This window comes from Cotesia typhae, unplaced genomic scaffold, assembly GCF_013202065.1.
Source record: "Cotesia typhae breed Kobodo isofemale line unplaced genomic scaffold, CoteBio_Ctyphae contig_123, whole genome shotgun sequence".
Lineage (NCBI taxonomy): Eukaryota > Metazoa > Arthropoda > Insecta > Hymenoptera > Braconidae > Cotesia > Cotesia typhae.
This window is the reverse complement of record NW_027423715.1, coordinates 2,283,002-2,298,409: the sequence shown is the minus strand read 5'-3', so window position 1 is coordinate 2,298,409 and position 15,408 is coordinate 2,283,002. Positions and strand designations below refer to the sequence as shown.

The following is a 15,408-nucleotide window of genomic DNA, read 5'->3' as shown; positions in this document are numbered from 1 at the left end:
GGAATGCAGAAAGTGTGCCATGAAGCTGACGGCAAAAGAGAGGCAATGAAATGGTTAGTGCAAACATTGGACAGTCTTACCAGCAACCGGTCAGATCGCGAGGCAGTAACTGAGCAATACCAATTAGAAATGTTAATCACGCGTTACAAAAATTTGATACCGACTATTGAAATTACGATGACCAAAACTGATATTTACACAAAGAGTTACACCTACAGGAAAGAAGTTCGTGAAGTTTGTACACTTTTGAGGAAAGTTAAAGAGCAAAACAACGTTGAGTCTGTTAGTCAGGTTCCAGAAAACCTCAAAGAAGCGGTTGTACATCAAGAAACGCGTCTAAATCACTTGGAACAGCAGAGAGCCAATATTGTAAGCATGCTGCAGCGTGGAAAAGATTTGCTGAAGGACCAACATGCACCTCCATTTGTTTCCTCGGAAATTCAGCAGCTTGAGAGCAATTGGAACGACACTTATGGCCAGAGTATCGAAACTTTGAAGTCTTTGAAGACGTTCCAGAAATTATGGGAGAGTTACCAAGAGCAGAAGAAAGAAATAGTTCAATTGGTTAGTAGCGCTAATGAAGAAATGCAGAAAGTTAAGACTACAATTTACTACGACGCTAATCAAGTATCATCAGATTTGCGCGCAAAACAGGAATTGAGTTATAATTTGAAGAAATCCTCCGAAGAAATGATGACAAAGTTAAAGGAGACTGCTGATGGCTTGAGGGAAATGATGCCTAATGAAAAGCGACTGGTGATTCGCGAAGAAGTGATTAAGATTGAGGAAACTTTGGTGAAAACAATTGAGACGGTGGAGAAACGGGTGATGTACTTGACTGATCACAGCAACAGATGGTCGAAATTTCAATCAGAAGTCGCTGAATTGAGAAATTGGGCCCAGCAAACTGCCCCGCAAGCGATTGTCAACATCCAGGATTTATCTACATCACCGGAAGATCGGTTGAAGAAAACGGAATCCCTGCAAAAGCAAATCGCAGAGAAGATCATGGTAATGGAGGTTTTAGAAAAGGAATCAAAGCAGTTGGTTAAAGATGACAAAGCCAATGAAGCTAAAGCATTGAAAGGACAAATCAGTGATTTGAAGAATGCGATTGATGGTTTGAACAAGGATATAGCAGGACAGCGTCAAGCAGCGACAGAAAACTTGGCGACTTGGAAGAAATATGAAGTAGGCATTCAGAAAGTCAAGCCCTGGGTTGAGCAAGCTGAGTCTCAAGTAGCTACTATTGGTACCAAACCTACAACTCTGAAGCAAGCAATTGAAATGCTACAATCAGCGCGAGGATTTGAGAAGCAATGTGAAGAAAATTTGCCTAGAGTTCAGGAGCTTTCGCATGTGAGCCAGCAAATTTCAGGAAGAACTGCTGCTCCTGATGAAGTTGATGCAGTTTATACCAGGTGGAACGCAGTTCATGATGTGTCTATTCAGACGGTCACCAAATTAGACAAGCTGGTGTCCTCGTGGAAGTCCTTCGAAAGTGAAGCTGAGGAGTTCAATCGCTGGTTGGATCAAAGCGAACGAACTTGTAAAGCTGAGCCAAATTACCAGACTCCTGAAGCTAGCAAGCTGGAGCAGGATTTGAACCATCTAAAAGAGCTCAATAAAGTCATCTCTGATCGACAAGCGCAGTTGATATCGTTGACGCAAGTGTCTGATCACATTAGCCATGGTTTGTCGATTGAAGGAGCTACACAGTTGAAGGGACGAGTCGCAGAAATGAAAACTCGCGTTGGTCGATTAGCTGATACGGTAAGACATCACATCAACTTGGTATCAGACGCTCTTTTAGCAAGACAAGAATTCCAGATGAAGATTGCGGACTTTGAAAATTGGATGGCGAGATTACGGACTAGCATTGCTGAAATCAGTGAAGTTAATGTTGGAGATGTTGATACCAATCTTCAGGCGGTTCACGGTTTGCTTCAAGAACATTTGGAGAAGCAGCCGAACTTTTCGGCAATCTATGAAGAAGTCAAACAACTTGCTGCTCAAGGATCGCCTGAAGAAGCTAGAGCTCTCAATGAAGTTTATACGGCTCTAGCCCAAAAGTACAAGGCACTGGAAGACGATTTGCAGCAACGGAAGAAAGGTTTGGAACGATGGGGAGAATTATTGAACTGGTACAATGAAACTAATGCTCAGTTAGGACACACAAAGTACGAATTGGAGGCGAGGAAACCTAATATCGCGGAACTGGAGAAATTGTCTAATGAATTGCAGACAGTTTATTCGAAAATCGAAGCTTGGAAAAGCCAAATTCCGGTTGTTGATAGTCTGATGGGCATTCATATGAGAGACAAACAGGAAAAGCCGCTCACTGCTTCGGGGCTTGTTCATGAGCTTGAGTCTAAAGCAGTAACTTTGAAAACGGAGATTTCTACTAAGCGAGATAGACTTGAGAATTTAGGAGCACGATGGGACAACTTCCGGAAGATTCAACAGAAGTTAACAGAAGAAATTGTCAGTACGCAGACTACATTGCAACAAATAACTGTTTCGATGGATACCTGCGACAAATTGGCTCCCGCGGTAGAACAAATAGATGATTTGATTGAAGAACACCAGAGAAGGGAGCCTGATAAATTGCTGCTACATCGAGAAGGAGATAGTTTGATGAAAGAAGACGCGAAAGCTACTACTAATGTTCAAGTTGTTGTGTCTTCGGTAGATGCAAATTGGGAGAAAGTCAATGAGTTATTAAAGGAACAGAGGAAAAAATATGCTGAGATGGATGCTGATTGGCGTTGTTATCAAGAAGCACGTGAAAAATTGGTGAAATTTATGGAAGACTCGCAAACTTTGAGACAGTCAACGAAAGAAGTGCCTAATGATGTTACCCAAGCGAATTTAGCACTCGAGAAACACAAAAGAGCTTCTGAGGTTTTGAAAAAAGGAAAACAGTTCTTGGAAAAAATGGATCAAAAAGCACAACAATTGATCAAAGAAGCTTCTCTGATGCCCAATTTCAAGGTAGAAGTAATCGAAAATGATTTAACCGGAATCAGGAACCAGTATCAGGATATTTATGCGACTATTGTGGAAAAAACGCAGTCCTATGAGACTCAAGTCATCATTTGGAAGCAGATTGAAGAGTCTAAGTATGATTTGACCCGTTGGTTGAGCGATACTAATGAAGCTCTTACTTCAGCTTGTGAGAGATTGACCGACGCTGAAAACGGTCAGGCTAGATTAGCGCGATATCACGAAGAACTTCCGTCGTATCAACTCATTCGTCAGAGCATCGCGACTAAAACGGAACAGCTGATAAAAATTAACCACAATGCTAAAGTGCCCACTTTGCAGTCGCTCAATAAGCTCCTGGATGATCAATTCAAGCTTGTAAAAGAGTCTGCCGAGAAGTTAGAGGCGCTTACATCAGGTTTGAACGAGAAAGAAAAAGCTATCAGAGTTAATCTTAAAAAATCAGGCGACCAAATTTCAAAGATCAGGGAGGATGTTATCAAATGCGATGATTTGACGGGAGAAAATACTAAAATATTGAGCAGAATCAAGAAATGCCAGGAACTACAAAAGGAATTGGAAGCTTGCAACAACAATTTGGTTTCGATTGGAGAAAAAATCACTGAGGCTTCTAAAGTTTATCCGGCGATTGAGCGATCAAGTTTGCCGAAAGAATTGCAATCACTGCAGTTACGTCGCGATGGAGTGTCAAATCACGCTGATAAGGTTACTGCTACTTTGGTAGCTTTCTTGACTAAATTGTACCACGAGAAGTTCACGGCTTTGCAAAGAATGGTAGCGACGCTGAAGGAGAAGGTACAGTGGTGTGAACCTGAACAGAGCAGTGATCGTTACAATTTAGAAGTGAAAATGGCTTCACTTATTGATGTTGAAACGGGAATCAAAGATTGTGAGACAAGGAAAAGTGATACGGATAAGTCACTCGCACTTTTGGAGACTGTAGAGAGCAAAGAAACGACAACTGCGTTGAAGGCTGAACGTGACAAAGTAGCGGAAGATTTGGTAGCGCTAAAAAAGAGCCATGGAAAGATCAAGAATGTTTTGCAGCAGAATATCGCGCTTTGGCAACGCTACGAGTCTATTTCGGAAGCTATAATGTCTTGGTTGAAGGAAACAGAAGCTAAAATCCGAGGAGAAGGTTCAATGCTAGTTGAATTGGACAACGTTGAAGACAAAATAGTTGAAGTTAAAAATTATCAGAAAACGGTGAACGATTACGACAAAGAAATCAAATCTTTGGCGAAATTAGGCGAAGATATTTTGCAGGTGAGTCCTGAATCGCGAGCTGCGCAGTACGTTAGTCATTTGACGTCTCGTTATGATGCGATACAAAAATTCTTGGCCCAGCATCATGACCGGCTGGTAGAGCTCAAAGACGGAAGAGACCATTACCGCGCTCTAGTGAGAGAACTTGAAAACTGGATCGATGAAGCCGAAAAGAAGTTAAAAAGCTTCGATGAAATCAGTGGTCCCAAAGCAATGGCGTTCTACCAGTCGCGTTTGAAAGAGTTGAGTGCCTTTGGTGAGAGTCGGGAGAAAGGTCAAGCCATTTTGAACAAAACTGCAGAAGCTGGAGAAGCTTTGTTCCCGCGAACTACTCCTGATCAGAGAGAAGCTATTCGTGCTGAGCTAAGAAATCTTCGAAACCGAGTTGACGGCTTGGTAGATCGGTCTAATATTATCTACAAGAAGATAGAGAATGATATGATGCACCGTTCTTCTTTTGAAGATAAATACACCCAGGTTAAACAGTGGTTGGTTGATGCCCAAGCTAAGTTAGGAGATAAGTTAGACTTACTGCCTACCTTGCAAGAGAAGAAATTAGCGCTACATTCTTACAAGACCATTGCGCAAGACGTAAGTGCTCACAGAAATATTTTGCAGCAGCTTCAAGATCGTTTAAGCGGCGTTTCTGATGATGAAGCTAGCGAAATGTTGGCTTCAATTATTGAAGGCTATGACAAGTTATCTAGTGACGTTGAAGATAGAATTGGAATTGCGGAGAAGTACGTAGCAAATCATGAAGCTTATGTTCAAACTTTAGATAGAACTCGTGATTGGTTGAATGCAATTATCAATGAAGCTGCTCCATTGTTAGAAGATTTGGCCATCGAACGAGATTCCGCAAAGTCTAAAATCGCGCAGATCGAAAATGTGCTTCACCAAAAAGTCGACGGAGACCGAATTTTGGAAGACTGTAATCAACAATTGAACATCATTTTGGAACAAACGTCGATTGCAGGACACCCGGCTTTGATGAAGGGCTTTGAGACACAGAAAAAAATTTGGGCTGATTTCTTGGCGCAGTGCGAAGGCTTGAAAAGCAAACTTAACAGGCTTTTTAATCAATGGACCGAATTCGAGCGCGTTGTCGAAGATCTGGAAGCCTGGACAAAGGCAATGGAATCCAGAGTCAAAGATCAGACTCTCAAAAGTACTGAGGAAGCTAAGCAAGCGTATTTGCAGAAATTAAAGGGTTTGGAAGAGGAAATCGCTGCAAAGGCGCCGGAATTCAACGCTGCAGTAGAGCAAGGTCAAAGTCACGCTGAATCAGAATTGGCATCGAGAATTTCTCGGCAAGCCACTAAGTATCAAGCAATTAAAAACCAAGCTCGCGAGGCAGTAGCTCGATACGAGCAATTTGTTAGAGAGCATAGCGCTTTCAATGAGAGATACAATCAGTTTTTGAACTGGATTAAAGGAGTTCAAGAGGAATTGAACAAACACAAAGAAATTGTTGGGGATTTGGCACTGCTACAGACTCGACAGAAGAGTATTCGTGACTTAGCAGATACTAGAACAAAAGAGAATCCTAGATTTGAGTCAGTTATCGACTTGGGCGAGAAACTTTACGTCCATACTTCTCCAGAGGGCCGTGAAATGGTAAGACAGCAATTGAGGAATTTGAGAAGTCTTTGGGACGGTTTTACTGAAGATCTGCAGTTAGCTACGCAGAAACTAGACCAGTGTCTCATGCAATTCGCTGAATTTTCACTCTCTCAAGAACAATTGACCGCTTGGTTGAGAAACGTTGAGAAGGACATGCATCAACACACTGAACTAAAGTCGACACTGGAAGAAAAACGAGCGCAGTTGCAGAACCATCGAATAATGCACCAAGAAATCATGTCACATCAAACTTTGGTGGAGTCTGTCTGCGACAAAGCTCAGAAGTTGGTAGACCAGACTAAAGACACTTCGCTCAACGTGTACTTACAATCAATAAAGCATCTCTTCCAGAATATTGTCGCTAAATCTCAGGATCTACTAGAGAATCTAGAAGAGTGCGCTGATGTTCACAATAAGTTCAACTTGCAGTGCAAATACTTCGACGATTGGCTCAATATTGAACGAGAAAAACTGCTGGATTGCAATGATGTAACTGGAGAACGTGCTGATATTTCAAGAAGAATGGCTACACTAGCTGTTCTTAAGAACGGCCAAGCTCAAGGATTAGAACATTTGAATAAACTTAAAGAATTGTTAGAAGTAGTGATTAAAAGTACTGCTGAAAAGGGACAGGAGGCTATTAAAAAGGAAGCAGATGCTTTGGAATCAGCGTTGAATCAACATTTGACCGAAATTGAAACCGTAGAAGCTAAGCAGAATGCAGCTCTTCAAAAATGGCAGGACTTTGAAGACCAATTGGACAAGCATACTAAGTGGTTCCGTACTGTAGAAGCTGCCTTCCGTGATCAACAGCTCCAAGCTACGTTGAAGGACAAGGAAGAACGATTGCAGTTATTCAAGAACAAACGTGACATCATTCTGAAGAAGGAAAAAGAAATTGATGAGTTTGTTGATAAATCTCATGGACTTTTGAATGCCAGTGGAGTGGAAAGAATCAAGCCTGCTATTTCTCAGATCAGCAATCGGTACCAATCTTTGGTTGTATTGAGCAAGGAGGTGGTTGATCGTTGTCGTGCTATCGTTGACGAACACAAAGAGTTTGAAGAAAAATTGAAGGCTGTTGATGTCTGGCTGACTCCATTGGAACAAAACTTGGCAGCATTGAAAAAAGACGAACTTGGTGGAGACTTTGAAGCAAAGGGTTCGAGGTTGAAGATGCTGCTGGCTGAACGAGACCAGGCTACAAGTAGATTAACAGCTCTGACTGCTGCTGGAGAGCGGATTCTTCCTGCAACTTCGGCCCAAGGGCGTGAAACTATTCGTCATGAATTGAGACACGCGAGGGAACGATGGGATAACTTGACTGAAGGAATTCTGGAACAGCAGAAGAAGCAGGACGCTCAGTCACTTCAATGGTCGAGTTACCAGGAAACCTTGCAGCATATTTCAGCTTGGTTGGACAACATGGAACGCGCGATGAAGCAGGATTCTGCTTCTTCTTCAACACACCAAGAAGTTCGTTCTAGGTTACTCAAAAGCAAGACTTTGCATCAGGAAATTTTGGCCCACAAAAGAATTGTTGAAGCGATTTCAGAAAAGGCTAATGCGTTGACCCAAGCACCTACTGATGTCAAAGATGCTGTGTTGGCTGTTTCCAAGCGATATGAAGCTTTGGTTGATGCCTCGCAAAAAGGAATAGCTGGGTTAGAGAGATTATCAGAGATCTTCCAACAGTTGTATGATCTTCAGAAGGCTTACCAAGATTACCAGAAGCAGCAGTGGGACAAATTGGCTAATTACAATGATTACACGGGAAACAAGGCTGCTTTGCAGGCTAGGCTGGCTAAAGTTATTGAGATTCAAGACGAACAAACTGAGGGAGAATTGAAACTCAATGTTCTTGAGGAACATGTCAAACAAAATAATTGTAATTTGCCTCCGAGAGCTCAAGAAGCTACTGAACGTGACCTTGCTAATCTGAGGTAATTTTAGCAGTTACATCATTATTCTCGTATACATTTTTTTTTGTCAGCTTTAATTTTGTAAATTGTAATTTTTTCCTGATTCAGGTTTGAAAGCAAAAAATTTGCAACTGCAGTCAGTGACGTAATTCGAACTCTCGAAGAAAGAATCCAACAGTGGAGCGAATACGAAAATGCTCTAGAACGTCTTTTGGCCTGGCTGTCAGAAGCAGAAACAATTTTGAAGAATTACACTCTGAAAAACACTATAGAAGAGAAGCAAGAGCAGCTGGAAAAGTATCAGGTAATTATAAAAAATTGATAACTCAAACAGAAAATAAAAAAATATGTGTCAAAAATGATAGATCATTGATCATAACTGTAATTAACTCGGGTGAAACAATTTAACTGCTTGTGAGTAAAGATATATGTATGAAATTTCATAGGAACTACTTAAAATATCGGATTCACGGAATAGAGATGTGGCAGAACTGGTCTCACTGGGTGATCACCTTGAACAAGTAAGAGTTTGATCGTAAGAATCAATATCGATACCAGCTTTTGGATCACGTGTTTTCTCAATACAAGATCTGGATCGAGAGCGTGATTGAATTTATCTGAAAAATGCCTATACTTCTGCTTATTTTGTACTGATTGATAAAATATCTTTCTTTTCAGTATACATTTATTATATTACTATTATTAATAAAACAGTATCTTCTGCAGCTTTTATCTTAACGCTGATTTAAATAGCATAGCGGAGTGCAATTCATCATTTATTTTAATGCTTAACCATCAAACTCAACTTTAATTTATAGCAAATTTATTATTTTGCAGTCGCTGATTATCAATCTAAGAAGCCACGAAGCGGAGTTTGATAAAATGAGCGATGATTCTTCAGAATTGATTGAGACCAGCGGGGAATCACGATTTTCTGCCAATGTTCAACAAGTGACATCACGGTTCCAGTCCATTCAAGCAACTGCTAAAGTAATTAATTATTCAATTAATTATGCTATATTATTGTGGTGCAAAAGAAGTTGAATAAATTATTTATTTTCCTTAGGAACTGGTTAAAAAATGCGAGCAAGCAACCCAAGACCATGGTGCATACTTAGAACGCTACAAGCAATGTACGGACTGGTTAACAGCTTCACAATCGCAATACCAAGCTTCAAGAGACAACACCAACGCTACAAAGCAAGAGTTAATGACCAACGGAGACAGTTTGCGTGAATTGCTATCGCGAATTACCGCAGGAACACTTTTAGTCAACAATACAGTCGAGGCTGGAGAGCGTTTGTACCCAACAACTGGTTCAGAAGGCAGAGAAATAATCCGCCAACAGCTTCTAGACCTCCAACAAGCTCTCGAGTCTCTAGTCGACGGAGTTTCTTCCACAGAACGCGACATCCAGGTAAAAATATCACGTTGGTTAGGATTTGATGACTCCAGTGGAAGTTTCGAGAAGTGGCTGTCGCAGATGGAGAAGCGGATAAAGTCAGAATTGGAATTAAAGACGACTTTGGATGAAAAACGAATTCAACTTCAACTGTACAGAGATTCTTTGCATGACATCCAGAGCCACCAAGAAGATCTTCTGGCTCTAAGAGACAAATCTGACAACTTACCCGATAAAACTGATAAGACTGACAAGATTCTTACTGACTTAACAAAACGGTACTCAGCTATTTTGAAACGCGTCCAAGGATTTGTTGAGAAGTACGAAGCGATTGTTAGCGATCACCAACAGTACAGCAAAGCTGTGTTAGAGACTCACGAATGGTTGGACGCGACTCACAACGCGGTTAGTCTTTGGGGTGATACCGATCTGGAGCGTGTGTCACTTCACACCAACATCGATCGTTTAAAAAATCTTCTTCACACGCTACCCGAAGATCAACCACGAATTCAACAGATAAGAGTTCTAGGTGAGAAAGTTATTCCCGGGACTTTAGAATCCGGACAGGTTAACATAAGATCGCAGATTGACTCCTCACAGCAAGAGTGGGAGGGTCTGGTATCGACGATTAAATCGACGATCGAAGTAATTGAAAATAAATTGCAACAGTGGCACGAATTCGAAGCCTTGAAAGAGAAATGCTTAGATTGGATTAGAGATACTGACACGAAATTGCACGCGGTTGATTTGAAATCTACTTTGCAGGAGAAGAAAGAACAGCTGGAACATTTGAGAGTACTCCAGGGTGAAGTTCGGGCCAAGGAATTGGAAATCGATGCAGTGACTGAACGAGCGCAACAATTACACAAGAATATGACATCTAGGACGTCCAATATTCCGGAGTTGGGTATCAAGTACCAGCAGATCTCCAGCAAAGTTAAGGATTTGAACAACCGATGGCATCAGTATGTAGCGAATCATCAAGATTTCGATAATAATCTTGGAGTTTGTGTCAATTGGCTGGAAGGAATTCGTGAAAAGCTCGCTTATTCTTCGGATTTGAGTGCTTTGTCGCAGAAGGATTTAGAAAGCAAGATGGCGACGGTTCAGGATTTGCTGCTGTATAAAGAAGATGGGTTTTCAAAAATTCAAGGAATTGTTGAACTGGCCCAAACTGTCCTGGCAAACACGGCCCCGGCAGGTCATCAAGCGATCAATCAAGCGGTAGTTCGTCTTCAGGAACAATGGAGTGCTTTGACTTCGCAAATGTTGGAGACTAAGACCAATCTTGATGATTCTATCAACAAATGGGCAGGATTGTTGGAACAGATTCAGACGATCAATAAGACAGTGGAACTGATGAAGAATTCACTGGCAGAAATCCAGCCGTTCCAATCGACAATGACTGAGAAGAGAAACCAGTTGGAAAGGATCAAAGCTTTGGAGGAACGAGTTCGCTGTGAGAACATTGAAGTTGATAATTTGAAGTCGAAGTTTGCAGAGATGGTTGCGAGTGGTCAGCAAGGATTGGCGGCTTCACAAGCGCAGGATACTTTGAACAAGTTTGATGAACTGTTCGAGAAGATCAAGTCTTTGTTGGTAGAAAGAGAGGACCAGTATAAGGACCACAAGAGGTATAAGGAAGCGCATGATGACTTGATTGCATGGTTAAGTCGCGCGAGGGAAAAAATTCCTTCGATGAAACAACGAACGCTGAACGACAAACTGGCTGTTGAGAATGCTGTTGCGCCTTTGGAGAGCTTGCTGAACAAAAAAGCGCAGGGAGAACTGTTGGTGGAACATTTGCAGCATACTGGAGAGGTTGTTTGTGCGAGTACTAGTCCTCAGGGTGGAGAAGTGATCCGCAATGAAATTCGTGCGTTGAAAGAGAGCTTTGATACTTTGTTTAAAGAAGTACAAGTGCAAAAAGAAATATTGGAGAGCACAGTCAGTCAGTGGAGGGATTACAAGGATGAGTATGAGAGGCTGAGTGACTGGTTACAGCAGTTTGATATCTTAATAAAGGCACAGAAGAACGCGTTATTGCCAAACGTTGTGGAGAAGGAAAAGCAAGTTAAAGAAGTGAGAGATATTCTTGACAATTTGGAGAAAGGCCAGGAACAGATTGATAAGTTCAACAAATCAGCTTCAGTTTTGCTTTCTTCGCATCTAGATACGTACATAAACAACCAACTACGTCACCTTAATTCGCGGTATCAAGTCCAGGTGAATTTGGCAAAAGATGTGTTGAACAAGGTAGAAACTAATTTGTCGCAACACCAAGAATACGAAGCGAACTTAGGTAAGACTAAGGCCTGGATCGACAATGCTAAGCAGATAATCCGTCAAGGAACAGAAGCTGCTTCCTCGAGTAGTCGGGAAGAATTACAGGAGCGATTGGACAAGATTCAGGATCTGCTTAAGAAGTTGGAAGAAGGCCAGAATCTTGTCCATTTGACAGTCAATTGCGGAGAGAAGGTTGCTAGAAACACCCGATCTGACGGAAGAGAAGAGATCAATAATCAGTTGAAGGAGATTCAGAATGACTGGGAAAGGTTGGTTAAGAAGATTTCGACTACCAAGGTTCACTTGGAAACTAGTTTGCTCCAATGGGCGGATTACAGCTCCTCGTACTCGCAACTGCAGCAGTGGATCAATGACCGTGAAACCAAGTTACAGCAAGTATGTGAGCAGAAGGTCTCCAAGGCCAAAAAAGGACTTGCGGGATTGAATTCACTGGCGATTGGTGAGCGTAAGGCTAATTTGAGACAAACTAATAGTATTATGCAGGACATTGTTGCTTTTGAACCGATGATTCAATCGGTGACGACTAAAGCGGAAGATTTGCAGCAAGCAACTCCTGCTACTGAAATTTCTATAAAGTATGAAACGTTAAGCAAGCAGGCGCAAGAACTTTATGCGAAGCAAAAGGAGACTGTTGAGCAGCATCAAGCTTTTATTGACAGTGGTTCTGAATTTGTTCAGTGGATTAGAGTTGCTAAGGAACGATTAGGCAAGTGTTCAGAGCCTACCGGTGATAAAGAATCGTTGGCTAGCAAGATAACGCAACTGAAGGTGCTGCAAAGTGAGCTACCGGAGGGTCAGCAGAAGTTGGAGAAGGCTCTAGAGCGAGGTAATGCTGCTTGTCAGATCGCAGATGCTGAAGATAAGGAGATCATTGAAGAAGACGTCGCTATGTTGCAAGAGGAGTATGATAATTATGTGGATTCTTTGAATAATACGAAGAGTTTGTTGGAAGTAGGCATTGTTAAGTGGACAGAATATGAAGACCAGTATTCTGAGGCGACAGAGTGGCTAAATCAGACTGAACAGCTAGTTCAAACGTTCAACAAGCTTCAGGACAGTTTGGAGGAGAAGAAGAATGTCCTAGAAAGATTCCAAGTACATCTGCAAACTCTCTTCGACTGGCAGAAGGAACTAGATCGACTTAATATGAAAGCGCAAATGCTGTTGGAAACGTGTGCAGACACCAGGATTTCAAATCAAGTCACGCAATTGACTACCAAGTATAATGCTTTGCTGTCTTTAGCGAAGGAAATAATGAGGAGGTTAGAATTGCATTATCAGGAACATCAGCAGCACAATACTCTGTATCAAGAGTGTCAAGACTGGATTGACAGGACTAAGGACAAGTTGGGAGAGTGTAAAGATGTGTCTGCGACTTTGACAGAGGTCAATAATAAGTTAAGCATGTGTAAAGCGATAAGACAGACACTAGAGCAGGGCCAGAATAAGTTAAGGTACGCGTTAGAATTGAAAGAACGTGTTATCATGAACACTGAACAGAACGGCGCTGCGAAAATTCAAGAAGATACGGCGAATCTTAAAGCAGAGTTTGACAAGCTGATGGTTGATGTCGAAGATGCGAGACAAAAACTGTCAACAAGAGCTAGCTCGCTTGAGGAGTTGGGCAAGTTATACCGCATGATCACGGACTGGATCGAGGAAATTGATGTGAAGATCAGGCCAGATGAGACTTACAGAAATGACTTAAGCGAGAAAAGGATACTTTTGGAGAAGTACCGGACGGCACAAAGAGATATTCAAGGTCATAGTGACACTATTGATCGGTTGAAGTCGCGGTTGAATGAAGATTCTACAATTCCGCGAGAACCTTATGAAGGTACGATCGCGAAATACGATGAGTTGAGACGACTAGTAGCTGAAAAGATCAACAATCTAGAGGATCAAGTTAGGGAGCATGAAAGGTTCCAACAAGCCCAGAATGAAGCTGCAGATTGGGTTAGAAGAACTAAAGTTGAAGTACAACAGTACAGCATGACGCAGGGTGAAAGACCTAAAATTGTAGAGCGCGAGAAGAAGATCAGCGAAATTGTTGATTCAATGCCGAAAGGTGAAGCTCTCATTTCCAAAGTTATGGACATCAGTGAAGCGGTTATCTCTTCTACAGGGCCAGAAGGACAAGACGCTATTCGCCAGGAAGTGAAACAGCTGCAACTAGACTGGAAATCCCTGCAGACTCAGTGTCAAGAGTCCCAAAAAACGCTTGCTAATTGTATCACCATGTGGTCCCAGTTCACCAGCGCGATGGAGAGCATGAAAAACTGGCTGGACTTGTTCCAGAAGAAGGTAACTGATGAACAAGCCAAGGAAAACAAGACCCCACAGGATTTAGAACGCTGCAAGGCATTGGTTGATGAGGCAATCCGTCAGAAACCGATACTAGAAGAGTTGAATGACAAGTGTGAAACGCTTCTAGAGTTGAGTGCTTGCAGTTGGGCGAGAGATAAAACGGTTGGGCTTCAATCTGCGTATACTACACTGCTCACTGAAGCCCAAGGTTTGGTTTCGAAGGTCGAGAAGAACTTATCCGACCACACGGAGTTTTTGAAAGCGCGAAAAGAGATGGAGGAGTGGCTCCAAACTGCTCACGGGTCAATCCAAGATTGTGTTGGTGTTGGAGACGTGACTTGGGCGAGAGATAAGTTGGAAACAACCAGGCTAGTTGCTACGCGGATCACTGAAGGCCAGCATCTGCTTTCGACTTTGAAGAATGCGTTTGCAAAGGCGATTAATACCGCATTGCCGGAACAGCAAGAGCAGTTGAGAACTGACATGGCTACGTTAACGTATAATTGGGAGCAGCTGAACATGGACTTGAACACAGTACAGGCCCAAGTTAAGGCTACTTTGACCCGGTGGGAAGACCACGCAGAGGTTTACGAAAGGCTGAAGAAGTGGTTGAGCGATACTGAAAAGATTTTGGAGACTTTGCCGGATACCAAAGGCGAAATTGGTGAGATGAAAACGTTGTCTGAAAGATACAGACACATTCAAGATGAAGTAAAAGCGAAGAAGGCAGAATTGGACCAACTGTTGGAGGAGTCTACTGAATTGTCCACGTGGGCGAAAAACAACAAGACTCAGGATCAAGCTAACGATCTTCTGAGTCGCTGGAAGGCCCTGGGTCTTTTGGTGGATGAGCAGAAGCGGCTTGTAGAAAACGAGATGGATGAATACACGATGTATCACACAGCTTTGCAGGAAACGGAAAAATGGTTACTTCAAGTTTCATTCCAATTGATGGCGCACAATTCAAGATACATTACCAGTAAGGAGCAGACACTTGAACAAATCAAAGCTCATGACGCTTTATTGGAAGACATTCGCAATTACCAGCATGACTTAGACGATCTTAAGGACAAAGGACAGCATCAAATTGATCGATACTTATCAGCCAATCCTAATATTAAGACCACGATTGAAACTCAACTGCAAAACGTCCAGGAAAGTTACAATTCGCTGCTTAATACTGCAATTCAGATCAAAAATAGGTTGGATGAGTCCTTAGCTAAGTTCGCGGAGTATGAGAGAACTCTAGAAAGCATCATGAAGAATTTGGACACATATGAACCGGAAATTGTCAGAGAATTAGAGGCTCCGTTAGACACTTTGGAGTCGGCGGAAAAAAGTCTTGAAAGCGCTAGGTTGTTGCACAATAAATTGCAGGCGGAAAAAACGAGATTGGCCGTTGCTGTTGAAGCTTGTGAAGCTGCGGCGACCTGTGTTTCTAGGCCTGGAAGTCCTTTAGATGCACCGGCTATTCAGATTCCTTCTAGGGAAGTCGAAGTAAGAACCAAATTGGAAGATTTGATTGATAAGGTAAGAGTTTCTTTAATACTTATTTAAATTGTGTTGTTAATTAAT

General features: G+C 42.1%; 1 protein-coding gene across 18 annotated transcripts in view; it reads left to right on the top strand.

Annotated features, from left to right (window-relative positions):
• The window catches only part of Msp300 (Muscle-specific protein 300 kDa), a 79,784-nt gene that overhangs the window by 19,044 nt on the left and 45,332 nt on the right, over window positions 1-15,408 (top strand). For 11 of the 18 annotated variants that reach the window (XM_074255600.1, XM_074255708.1, XM_074255664.1 and 8 more), the window contains 5 exons: window positions 10-7,838; window positions 7,926-8,121; window positions 8,264-8,338; window positions 8,655-8,807; window positions 8,884-15,363. In XM_074255600.1, coding sequence (XP_074111701.1) covers window positions 10-7,838; window positions 7,926-8,121; window positions 8,264-8,338; window positions 8,655-8,807; window positions 8,884-15,363 — 14,733 coding nt within the window. The remainder of the gene's footprint in view (window positions 1-9; window positions 7,839-7,925; window positions 8,122-8,263; window positions 8,339-8,654; window positions 8,808-8,883; window positions 15,364-15,408) is intronic. The other 7 variants (XM_074255716.1, XM_074255672.1, XM_074255654.1 and 4 more) reach the window with 1 other exon arrangement.